The 13,026-nt window shown below is 39.3% G+C and overlaps 1 protein-coding gene across 2 annotated transcripts in view; it reads left to right on the top strand.

Annotated features, from left to right (window-relative positions):
• NELL1 (neural EGFL like 1) overlaps positions 1–942 on the top strand; it is a 1,021,326-nt gene extending 1,020,384 nt beyond the window's left edge. For both annotated transcript variants that reach the window (XM_040255650.1, XM_040255649.1), the window contains one exon: positions 452–942. In XM_040255650.1, coding sequence (XP_040111584.1) covers positions 452–502 — 51 coding nt within the window. In that variant the 3' untranslated portion in view covers positions 503–942. The remainder of the gene's footprint in view (positions 1–451) is intronic.
• The last annotated feature ends 12,084 nt before the right edge of the window (positions 943–13,026 follow it).

The following is a 13,026-nucleotide window of genomic DNA, read 5'->3' as shown; positions in this document are numbered from 1 at the left end:
ATGAGAGAGTCTGTATTTACCCCTAATATGCCCACCTTTCTGGAAGCCATGTTTATTTTCAGGTACTTTTTGGTATTTTTGACTAGTTTTATTAATGGTAATTTATCTTTCAGAGGGTTAATTTTGGAAAGAATCTCAATTAGAGTAATTGTAGTGAATAAACTGTGTGAACAAACAAGTTGGAAATACAGAGTAGTCTCAAACATGGTCTGAGTTCAGACGGGGTATATGAAGTTTCACTGCCAGCAGAACCCAACAAGAGGGACCCTGCAGGATCTCATAAGTCTTGCCTTCCATTTTACTCCTCTTCTGGCATTTTTCTAGTAAATATTTTTATAGCATTCATGGAATTGGTCTCAAAATGTAGCTGATTGTTTTGAATGTAAAAGTGGACACTGCATATTAATTTGTATTCTATGTCTCTGGCTAATGCTTGTGTCTTGATGCACAGAATGGAAGTGTCTGCTGTTCTGTGGATCTGGAGTGTCTTCATAACAATTGAAGTATTTAAAATGGACTCATCATCGCAGAAGAAAAATGGACAAAATAACCATCCAACATGATGGAGTTGGTATTTGTTTTGTTTTGTTTTTAAGCCACAGACAACTACCAAAGTTTCCATTGAAGGAAGGTGTTTCGGGGTTGCCTTTTGGACCTACCATGTTGCTCATTCTTGCTAACCTAGTCTAGGTGACCTACAGTGCATTGCACTTAAGTCTATAATTGTAAAAAAAAAAAAAAAAAGTTTCCCGTGTTGTAAATCACGTTTCCCTTATCAGATCATTTACAGACACATTTAAATGATCTCATGGTAAATGTTGATGTATTTTTTGGTTTATTTTGTGTACGAACATAATAGAGACTTGGCTCCTTTTATTTATTTTTTTCTGGGTTTTTGGATCAAATTCTACAATAAAGTTGCCTGTTGTGATTTTTGTCCCATCCACTGAATACTTAATATTCAGATTCCTGTGAAATGTATTAATGTGTGTATGTACAGCCTAACTGCTTCTTAAATTGCGAACTGTTGGACACATCTAGATCCCCACTCATTCAGCTTAAACCAGCTGAAAGCAATTATGATATGTTAAAGAAGGGAAAGACCACAGATATAAATAAATAGCTATTTTGAAAAGAACTTTCTCCTCCCTCTTACAAACAAAATGAAACAAAATCTTAAGCCACAATTTAGAAGCAACAATGCTTACAGCCTTTTCTGGCATTGAAAGAGAAAGTATCTTTGCATTGGTTTTATATAGTATTTAATAACTTATAGGGGCATCCGTGGTGGCTCAGCTGGTAAAGAATCCACCTACCATGCAGGAGACCTGGGTTCGATCCCTGGGTTGGGAAGATACCCTAAAGAAGGGAAAGGCTACCCACTCCAGTATTTTAGGCTGAAGAATTCCATGGACTATATATTCCATGGGGTTGCAAAGAGTTGGACATGTCTGAGTGACTTTCACTTTAATAACTGACAAGGGACTTCCATGCCTATTCATACAAGTTGCCATTATATCATAGGTATTATTCCTACATTACATAAGAGTAAATTAATGTATCCTAATCAAACAATTTGTTCAGATCTAGTTGACTTATAACACATTGGGATTGTTAATCAGGTCTCCTGATGCCTTCCCAATGATATTTTTACTAAATCATGCAACATCTTATATGGTAGAGGATATACTTTTAAGAAAGCCATTTATATATTCAGTAGCTGTTTTAGAACACTGAATATTTTTATTTGAGCCACTGCCATTATTTTTAAAAGTTGGAAGTTACTGAGTTACACAAAATGAATAAAATGTGCAAATGACATTGTATCTGAGCTGAAAATTCAAACTTAGGTTGTAGTTTCAAGTGAACTACATCTAAGTGTTTCTAATACCTAAGGATTCTGAATTCATCATTGTTCTGAATCACGTTGGTTCATGACATTTTGTGCATAAAATCAAAGCAAAGATCTAAGTTGTTAAGTCAGTCCTGCTGAATATATTTTAAATCCCCAATATTAATTATTATTTAAAATTACAAGTTAATATCACTCATTTATTGATATTTGTCAATATTTTGTGATGATATAATTCACTGCTGCTGCTGCTAAGTTGCTTCAGTCCTCTCTGACTCTGTGCGACCCCATAGACAGCGGCCCACCAGGCTCCTCCGTCCCTGTGATTTTCCAGGCAAGAATAATAGAGTGGGTTGCCATTTCCTTCTCCAATGCATCAAAGTGAAAAGTGAAAGTGAAGTCACTCAGTCGTACCCAACTCTTAGTGACCCTATGGACTGCAGCCTACCAGGCTCCTCCGTCCATGGGATTTTCCAGGCAAGAGTACTGGGATGGGGTGCCATCGCCTTTTCCGATATAATTCACTACATGAGATCAATTTCATGTGCTAAATTATGATATAGCAATCAAAGCTCTATTTGACAACTACTGCTATAGTATGGTCAGAGAAGGCAACAGCAACTCACTCCAGTGTTCTTGCCTGGAGAATTCCAGGGACAGTGGAGCCTGGTGGGCTGCCGTCTATGGGATCACACAGAGTCGGACATGACTGAAGCAACTTAGCAGCAGCAGCAGCAACAGCAGCTATAGTATGGTAAATTAGAACACATCTCTATTTTAATTATTTAAATGTATTCTGGAACAGAGATTCTTAAAATGATCTAGAAAATATTTAGAGAACCTTCATTAAAAATAGCTGTCAATTATCATTGCAAAAACAAAGGCAAATTAAGAATCATTTGTGATTATATAAGTGAGGGGCTGGCAAACTCTGGTGCCTTGAGTCAAATCTGGCCATCTGCCTATTTCATTGGAACACAGTCATGCACATTCATTTATATATTCTCTATTGCTGAAGAAAATGACAGAGAACTGAGTAGTTCCAACAAAGATACAAGACCAAAAATATCATCATCTTGCCTCTAAAAAAAGTTTGCCAGTGTCTGGTGTAAATGATGACTAAACATTGGTATGAATTTTAGAATATCTGTTTCCATTTTTTTCCAGGGAATTTCCAGAACTTAATAGTTTTTATTAAATCTGTATATTTTCATACTTTGTTGAAGATCCATTAGCATAGATGGCTCATCCTAAAAACTGGTGTTTTACAACTGCAATCGTTAAGACTCAGTATTTTCATTTCAGTTCAGTTAAATTTAATCTGTGCTAACTTGACAAAATGTTATTGATATTTAGTTGCACTATTGAAACTACTGCCAACTCCTATCAATAAGAGGTTTATTTCCTATGAAATAATTGATGACATTTTTCTTATTAAAAATGGAGTACTTTATGCATAAAGTACTATACTGAGCTCTGCTGGGGAAATAAAAAGATGAACAGACTAGTTTTTACTTTAAAGATCACCATTATGTGGTCCTTTAGTAGGTGCTAGCAAACTTTAATCCATGAGGGGATCCTATTGAAATAAATTACTGCCTGAAATATCTTCTCCAGCCAGAAGTTGAAAACGTTACTTTTAAAAGTGTGGTGAATCTCCTGATGGAAAGTGTTTAAATCTTGTGCTCTGATTTACAGTGTGAAATGGATGTCCATTTAATGAACCAAAAAGTGTTTGACAAACACATTTCCTTACAGATTATAACCATTGTCTGCAACTGTAACACACACATTGGTAAGAAACAATGGTAAATGCATAAGCAATTATGTAGCTACCCTCCAGTTTTCAATATTGTAAAAGCACTGTGATTCAGGAGAGTAGAATATGAAGGGAGATGAAAGTCCTATATATTAACAAGATGCATCTATTAAACATAAATTTTGCTTCATTTCCTTGTAGGTTGCATATGAAATATATGTATATACATATATCATGTTATATATAGGTACAAAAATCTATATATATTTATATGCAATTGATATATATTAATATACTATGTATTCATATGCAATGTGTATATTTATTTAGTCTCAGAGCTTCCCCTCTTCTGAGCTTTCTAGCGCTACACTAATTGTCCCTGTTAAGGACTTATACACATTTTCCTTGTATTATGCAATAGGCTAAGCTGTATGCAATCTTTATTTTCTAGCATTCAGCCTAGAGCCCTGCATAGGGTAGTTTTTCTATTAATTCTTTTAAATTCATAATCTTTTATAGCATCAAAAAGTTTTCATGGGGTGGTGAAAACAACCTACTCTAGTGGCTTTCAGATGTTCTCAAGCAATAAGACTGGTTTAAAAATAAAATTTATTCAGTGCTTTACTATAAAAAGCAGATAAAAGCAGACTCTCTCTGCTTGGAACAAAGGTTGGAGAACTAGAATACCTTCATATATCTCACCACAACTCACAGACATCAACAGAGCACAGCTTGAAAGCCACTGATCAAACTTGTCACCTTTACTTCTGCAAATGAAACCAACACTCAGATATTAGGTAGATTGCCTGGAATTCATAACTAACTTGTCATAGACTTAGAACCACCACCCAATCCATCCTAGTTTTCTCTCTGACATCATCGTAATGATTTCAAATGATGTTTTTTTCAAATTTCAATTTCAATCAGCTTTTCTTCTTCCTTCCAAATGGATGACACCAAAAAGCAGTCATAAGTTCAGGCCAAGATAGTAGAGTAAGAAGATCCTGAGCTCATCAGCTCTCATAGCCACAACTATTGAGGAGAAAGACCAGAATATAATAGAAAAGATCTTCTACAACTGAAGATATAAAGAAGGAACCATAATGAGATGAGTGGGAGGGATGGAGTTATGATATTGTCAAGACCCATAAGTACAGGTGCTGCTGCTGCTGCTAAGTTGCTTCAGTCGTGTCTGACTCTGTGCGACCCCATAGACGGCATCCCACCAGGCTCCGCCGTCCCTGGGATTCTCCAGGCAAGAACACTGGAGTGGGTTGCCATTTCCTTCTCCAAGGCATGAAAGTGAAAAGTGAAAGTGAAGTCACTCAGTTGTGTCCGACTCTTTGTGACCCCATGGACTACAGCCTACCATGCTCCTCCGTTCATGGGATTTTCCAGGCAAGAGTACTGGAGTGGGGTGCCATTGAGTGACCCACAAATGGGAGAATAATAGCAACTGCAGAGATTCTCCTTAAGAAGCAATGAATCTGAGCCCTACATCAGGGTCCTCATGCTGTGAGTCTTACACCAAGAAAAGGAGCCCCCAGAACATTTGAAGGGCACCAGGACTTTCTTTCAGAAGATCCAGATGCCTATGGGAAATAGAGACTCGACTCTTAAATGTTGCACACAAAATCTCACACACTCCAGGACCCAAGGCAGAGACCTGAGTCACATCTACCTGCTGATCTTGGAGAGTCTCCTAGACAGTCAAGAGGCAACTGGAACTCACCCTAGGAATAGCTATACTGGTGGGAGTCATTTATTGGATACTGTTCTACCACATGGACACAGATGGTGGCAAGTGCCATTTTGCCAATCCTCCCTTTAGCTTATAAGCACTGAGAGCTTTCCCTACTTACTAACCTGTAGGCCCAAGTACTAGGATGCCTCAGGCCAAGCAATTAGCCAGGTGGGGGAAAAGCCACACCCACTAGTAGGCAAGTTACCTTAAGACCTCCTGAGCCCAGAGTCACCCCAGGACACAACCTTGTCCACCAACGGGACCCAGGTCCAAATACCAGCAGACAGGAACTAGCCCAGGAATACCTCAGGGCTCTGCAGCAAGAGACCCCAGAATCCAACTCTGACCACCAATGAGTAGGCACCAGCCCCAGGATCCCCAGGGCCCTAGACCCACCCACCACCAGGCTGACACCCCAGTTCCAGGACCCTGAGGACTCTATGACTAGAAACCCTGGGACTCAGGTCCACCTAACCAGTGGGGAGACAACAGCCTAGGGGCCACCACAAACTCCCAGTCTACAGTGGCAGAAAATCGCCCTCCTACCAGCTAGATAGCACCAGCCCTAGGAAACTCTCAGCCCTGGTCCTACTCACCACCAGGCCAACACCAGTTCTGAGACATCTTGGGCATCTCAGCCAGCTGTCATGGGATCTCATCCCTTCCATCAGTGGGCTGACACAAACGTTGGGACCCTGAAGCCAAATGTATAAGCACCTAGCCCTGACCACCAGTGGACCAAGAGGACACCCAAGGTTCTGCACCCAAAGACTCGAGTTCTGCCCACCAGTGGGCGGCTGTCAGTCCCAGATTCCCCTGACCTTGAAACCTTCCCAGTGGGAGGTGGACATGAGCACTAGGATCACTGTAGCCCCATAACCTGTCTTGTCAGGACCCAGAAAATATACCATAAAGCCTGCATCAGCCCCAGGACACCAGGGACTCTGGTCCTGCCCACCAGGCCAATGCCAACTCTGAGATACCTTGATCTCAGCCAGCTGCACTGGGATCCAGCCCACTCACTAGTAGGTCAGCACTAGCTTTGGGATGCCTAGGAAACTGCAGCCAGCCATGTCAAGAAATGATACCTACCAGCAGGCCAACACTAGACCATGGAATCCTGGCCCCACAACCTCCCAACCCCAGAACCTACCAGATATATAGAAATAAACACAGAAAATTTGGCAAAAATTAGTGAAAGGAACATGTTACAAATGAAGGAATGACATAACATCCCAGAAGAACAAAGTGGAGATAGGCAATTAACCCAATAAAGAGATCAAGGTAATGGTTGTAAATATGATCAGAGAACTTAAGAGAAAATGGATGAACACATTGAGATGTTTATCAAAAAAAAAGATATAAGAAAGTACAAAAGGGAGCTGAAGAATACAATAACTGAAATAAAAAATGCACTTGAAGGAATGAATAGTAAATTAGAACATGGGTCCCCAACCTCCAAAGTCTAATGCCTGATGAAGTGAAGTGAAGTTGATGTAATAATAGAAGTGAAGTGCACAATAAATATAATGTGCTTAAATCATTCTGAAACCATTCCTCTTATTTGGTCCATGCAAAAACTGTCTTCCATGAAACCAGTTTCTAGGGCCACAAAGGTTGGGGACTGCTGGATTACAAGATACAGAAAAACAGATCAATGAACTGTAAGGCAGAGTAATGGAAATCACTGAATCTGACTAAAAAAAAAAAAAAAAGGAATAAAAACCAACGAGAACATTTTAAAATAGCCTTTTGACAACATCACATGGATCACAGTCTTGTCTAACTCAATGAAACTACAAGCCATGCCATGTAGGATCACCCAAGGCGGATGGGTCATGGTGAAGAGTGCTGACAAAACGTGGTCCACTGGAGAAGGGAATGGCAAATCATTTCAGCATTCTTGCCTTGAGAAACCCATGAACAGTATGAAAAGGCAAAAAGATATAACACTGAAAGATGAACAGGTTGGTAGGTGCCAACATGCTACTGGAGAAGAGTATAGAAATAGCTCCAGAAGCAATGAAAAGGCTGAACCAAAGCAGAAATAGTGCCCAGTTGTGCATGTGTCTGGTGAGGAAAGTAAAGTCTGATGTTATAAAGAACAATATTGCATAGGAACTTGGAATGTTAGGTCCATAAATCAAGGTAAATCAGAAGTGGTTAAACAAGGGACAGCAAGTGTGAATATCAACACTTCAGGAATCAGTGAACTAAAATGGATGGAAATTGGTGAGTTTTATTTAGATGATCATTCCATCTATTGTTACTTTGGGCAAGAATTCCTTAGAAGGAAAGGAATAACCCTCATAGTCAACAAAAGAGTCCAAAATGGGTGCAGTCTCAAAACTGACAAAATGATTTCTGTTTGTAACCAAGTCAAACCATTTACTTGGAACACAGTAATCCAAGTCTATGCCCCAACCACAAATGCTAAAGAAGCTGAAGTGGAATGATTCCATGAAGACATACAAGACCTTCTAGAAGAGAGAAAAAAAAAAAAAAAGATGTCCTATTCATTACAGGTATTCACATTCATACCTGATGCGAAGAGCTGACTTATTTGAAAAGACCCTGATGTTGGGAAAGATTGAAGGCAGGAGGAGAAGGGGACAACAGAGGAGGAGATGGTAGGATGGCATCACCAACTCAATGGACATGGGTTTGGGTAAACTCCAGGAGTTGGTGATGGACAGGGAGGCCTGGCATGCTGCGGTTCATGGGGTTGCAAAGGGTTGGACATGACTGAGCGACTGAACTGAACTGAAGGGAACATTTCATACAAAGATAGGCACAGTAAGGACAGAAATGGTATGGACTTAACAGAAGCAGAAGATATTAAGAAGAGGTGGCAAGAAGACACAGAGGAACTATACAAAAAGATCTTAATGACCTGGAAACCACAATGGTATGATCACTCACCTAGAGTCAGACATCCTAGAGTGCAAAGTTGAGTGGGCCTTAGGAAGCACCACTACTAACAAAGCTAGTGGAAGTGATGGAATTCCAACTGAACTATCTCAAATCCTAAAAGATGATGTTGTAAAAGTGCTGCACTAGGTATGCCAGCAAATTTGGAAAACTCAGCAGTGGCCACAGGACTGGAAAAGGTCAGTTTTCATTCCAATCCCAAAGAAAGGCAATGCCAAAGAATGCTCAAAATACTGTGCAATTGCACTCATTTCACATGCTAGCAAAGTAATGTTCAAAATCCTTCAGGCTACGCTTCAACAGCATGTGAACTGAGAACATCTAGATGTACAAGTTGGATTTAGAAAGGCAAAGAAACCAAAGATAAAATTGCCATCATCTACTGGATCATAGAAAAAGCAAGAGAATTCCAGAAAAACATCTACTTCTGCTTCATTGACTGACTACACTAAAGCCTTTGACTGTGTGCATCACAACAAACTGGAAAATTCTTAAAGAATTAAAAATTCTTAAAGAGATGTGAATACCAGACCATCTTACCTGCCCTCTGAGAAACCTATATGCAGGTCAAGAAGCAACAGTTAGAACTTGGACATGGCAAAATGGACTTAAGGATGTATATTGTCATATTGAATATGTATAATTTCACCCTATTTATTTAATTTAAATGCAGAGTACATCATGTGAAATTTCAGGTTAGATGAAGTACAAGCTGGAATCAAGATTGCTGAAAGAAATATCAATAACCTCAGATATGCAGATGACACCACCCTTATGGAAGAAAGTGAAGAGGAGCGAAAGAGCCTCTTGATGAAGGTGAAAGAACAGAGTGAAAAGATGGCTTAAAGCTCAACATTCAGAAAACTAAGATCATGGCATCCTGTCCCATCACTTCATGGCAAATAGATGGGCCAACAATGGAAACAGTGAAAGACTTTATTTTCTTGGGCTCCAAAATCACTGCAGATGGTGACTGCAGCCATGAAATTAAAACACACTTGGAAGGAAAGCTATGAGAAACATAGACAGCATTTTAAAACCAGAGACATTACTTTGCCAACAAAATTCTATATATTCAAAGCTATAGTTTTTCCAGTAGTCATGTATGGATGTGATAGTTGGACCATAAAGAAGGCTGAGCACTAAAGATTTGATGTTTTCAAACTGTGGTATTGGACAAGATCCTTGAGAGTCACTTGTACAGCAATGAGATCAAACCAGTCAATCCTAAAGGAAATCAACCCTGAATATTCACTGATACTGAAGCTGAAGTTCTAATACTTTGGCCACCTGATGCAAAGAGCCAACTCATTGTAAAGACTCTAATGCTGGAAAATATTGAAGGCAGGAGGAGAAGGGGATGACAGAGGATGAGATAGATGGATGATGCCATCCATCCACGGATTCAATGGACATGAGTTTGAGAAAACTCTAGGAGATGGTGAAGGTAGAAACTCTGGCATGCTGTAGCCCATGGGGTCACAAAGTGTCAGACACAACTGAGCAACTGAATCACAACAACAAATGACAACATCAAACATACTAATATTTGCATTATAGAGGTCCCAGAAGAAGAGAGTAAATGGGTAGATAACATATTTGAAGCCATTTTAGCTGAAAACTTTCCTAACCTTGGAAAGGTGAAGTCCTTCCCAAGATATCCAGGTCCAGGAAGAACAAAAAATTCCAAGTAGGATCAAGCCATAGAGGGCCACCCCCAGATACCTCATAATTAACATGTCAAAAAATAAATAGATTATGAAAAGCAGAAAGGGAAAAGCAATAAGTTATACTAAAGGAACTCGATCAGGCTATCTGCTGATTTTTCAGCAGAAAACTCTGCAGGCCCAAAGGGAATGTCATGATAAACTTAACGTGATAAAAGGGAAAATCTATGACCAAGAATATTCTACCCAGAAATTCTTTCATTCATATTTCACAGAAAGGTAAAAAGCTTTACAGACAAGAATATGATGAAGATGGCAAAGTTGCAGAACATGAAGCTTACCTCCTCCCACTATCAAAAATACATCTACATGTTGAACAATCCTCACAGAATATCTACTGAACATTTGCAGAAGACCTCAGACTGCTGAGAGGGAAAGAAAATCTCCACATAAATAGGTATAACAGAAGAAAAACAAACAAACAAACAAAAAAAGATTTCAGGATGATACCTGTGATCCTGGGAGGGAGGGAGCTGTGAAAGAGGGAAGTTTCTTGTACCCTGGGAAGCCCCTCCACCAGTGAGAAGATTGGCCAGGACAGGAAAAGAGCCTTAGAGGAGAATATAGAAACTGGTTTACAGCAGCCAGACTGGAGGGAGAACTGCACAGATGGTCAGTGCTTTTCTCCTGCACTCCCTAGCTTGAGACTCATGTCCTCTAGTGCGGACAAGTTCTGGTGTTGGAACTCAGGATTTGGAGATCCAACACAAGGAGAGGACTGGTATTGGATGGACAGAAACAGCAAGGTAGGGCTGGCATCTGGTGTGATTGCAACGGACGGTGTACATGGAGAAAGCCCAGGTTGTCTCACAGGTCAGGTGCCATTGTTTGGGTGGGGGGTGCATGAAGGGAGGGGCAGGACCTGCCACTGTAGCCTTTGTCCATGTCCATGTGTTCACAGAAGGCAAGACACCTTCTGCACAGGTTTAAGGGGTTATCCTGAACTGTCACCATTCATTTGAACTCCAGGAGTGGATTCTACACTTGTCAACATATATGCACTTCATCAACATATATGCATCTAATGCAGGAGCACCCAAATATATAAAACAAATACTAACAGACATAAATGGAAAAATTGAGAGGAAAATGATAATAGTAAGAGATTTTAACACCCCAGTCAAATCAATGCACAGATCTTCTAGACAGATAATCAGTTGGGCAAAGTGAAAGTGAAGTCACTCGGTCGTGCCCGACTCTTTGCGACCCCATGGACAGTAGCCTGCACCAAGCTCCTCTGGAAAATGATAATAGTAAGAGACTGTAACACCCCAATCATATCAATGCACAGATCTTCTAGACAGAAAATCAGTTAGGCAAAAGAGATCTCAAATTATACACAGAACAGTTAGATTTAATTGATCTTTTCAGGGCACTACATCCAAAAAACCCATAATACACATTCTTCTCAAATGCAAATGAAATATTCTCTAGGACTGACTAGTGCACAAAAGAAGACTCAACAAATTTAAGAGTATAGAAATTATCTCAAGTATCTTTTCTGTCCATATAGCATGAAATTAGAAATTAACCACAAAAAATTAAATGCAGGAAAAAAATGATTACATGGAGACTAAATAATATGCTACCAAAAAATCCAACGGGTCAATGATGAAATCAGAATTTTTTTTTAATCCCTTGAGACAAATGAAAGTAAAAGCACAACCACAGAAAATCTGTGAGATGCAACAGAAGCAGTTCTTAGAGGGAAGTTCACAGTGATTCAGGCTTTCCTCTTAAAAATAAGAAAAATTTCAAATAAAAAACCTAACCTAGCACTTACAAGAATTAGAAAAAGAAGAACAAATAAAACCTAAAGTCAGCAGAAGAAAGGAAATAACAAAGGTCAGAGAGGAAATAAATAAAATGGAGATTTAAAAAATAGAAAAATCAGTAAAACCAATAGCTGGTTCTTTGAAAGGATAAACAAGATTGACAAAAACCTCTGGCCACATTCACTAAGAAAAAGAGAGAACCCAAGTAAGCAAAATGGAAAAGGATACATAACAACTATTACTGGAGAAATACAAATAAATCTAAGCAAATACTGTGAGCAATTATATGCCAACAAATCTGACAACCTTGAAGAAATGGACAAGTTTCTATAAACACAAAGCCCATCAGAACTGAATCAAGAAAAAAATGGATAATTTGAGCAGACTGATCAATAGAAGTGAAGTAGAATATGTAGCTTAATAAACTTCTTACAAACAAAAATCCAGGACCAAATGGCTTCACAGGCAAATTCTACCAAACATACAAATAGCTACTACCAGCCTGATACCAAAACCAAAACAAAGACACTACCAATAAAGAAAATTATAGGCCAATATCTTTGGTGAATATAAATGCAAAACTTTTGCATATTAGCAAAACACATCCAACCACACATAAAAATGTTCATATATTACAATCAAGTGGGATTCATCCCAAGTTCACAAGGATAATTCAACATACACAATGTGATAAGTCACATAAACAAAAGACAAAAACCACATGATCATCTCAATCACTTGACAAAATTCAGTATCTATTAATGATAAAAACTAACTAAAGTGGGTATAGGGGGGATATCTAAATACAATAGAAGCTATTTATGACAAACCCACAGCCAATATAATATTAAATGGTGAAAAGCTGAAAGCCCTATTGCTAAAACCTGGAACAGACAAGGATGTCCACTGTCACCTCTATTCAACACAGTATATGCACAGCAATCAGACAAAGAAATAAAAGATAAAATATGATGTTAAAGATGTCACACAACAAAATCAAATATTACAGGCCACCAAGTAGCAAACTCAGTTCAGTTCAGTCCAGTCACTCAGTCGTGTCCGACTCTTTGCGACCCCATGAATCGCAGCACGCCAGGCCTCCCTGTCCATCACCATCTCCCGGAGTTCACTCAGACTCACATCCATCGAGTCCGTGATGCCATCCAGCCATCTCATCCTCTGTCGTCCCCTTTTCCTCCTGCCCCCAATCCCTCCCAGCATCAGAGTCTTTTCCAATG

Source organism: Oryx dammah, unplaced genomic scaffold, assembly GCF_014754425.2.
Source record: "Oryx dammah isolate SB20612 unplaced genomic scaffold, SCBI_Odam_1.1 HiC_scaffold_15, whole genome shotgun sequence".
Classification (NCBI taxonomy): Eukaryota; Metazoa; Chordata; class Mammalia; order Artiodactyla; family Bovidae; genus Oryx; species Oryx dammah.
This window is presented reverse-complemented; position numbering and strand designations above follow the sequence as displayed.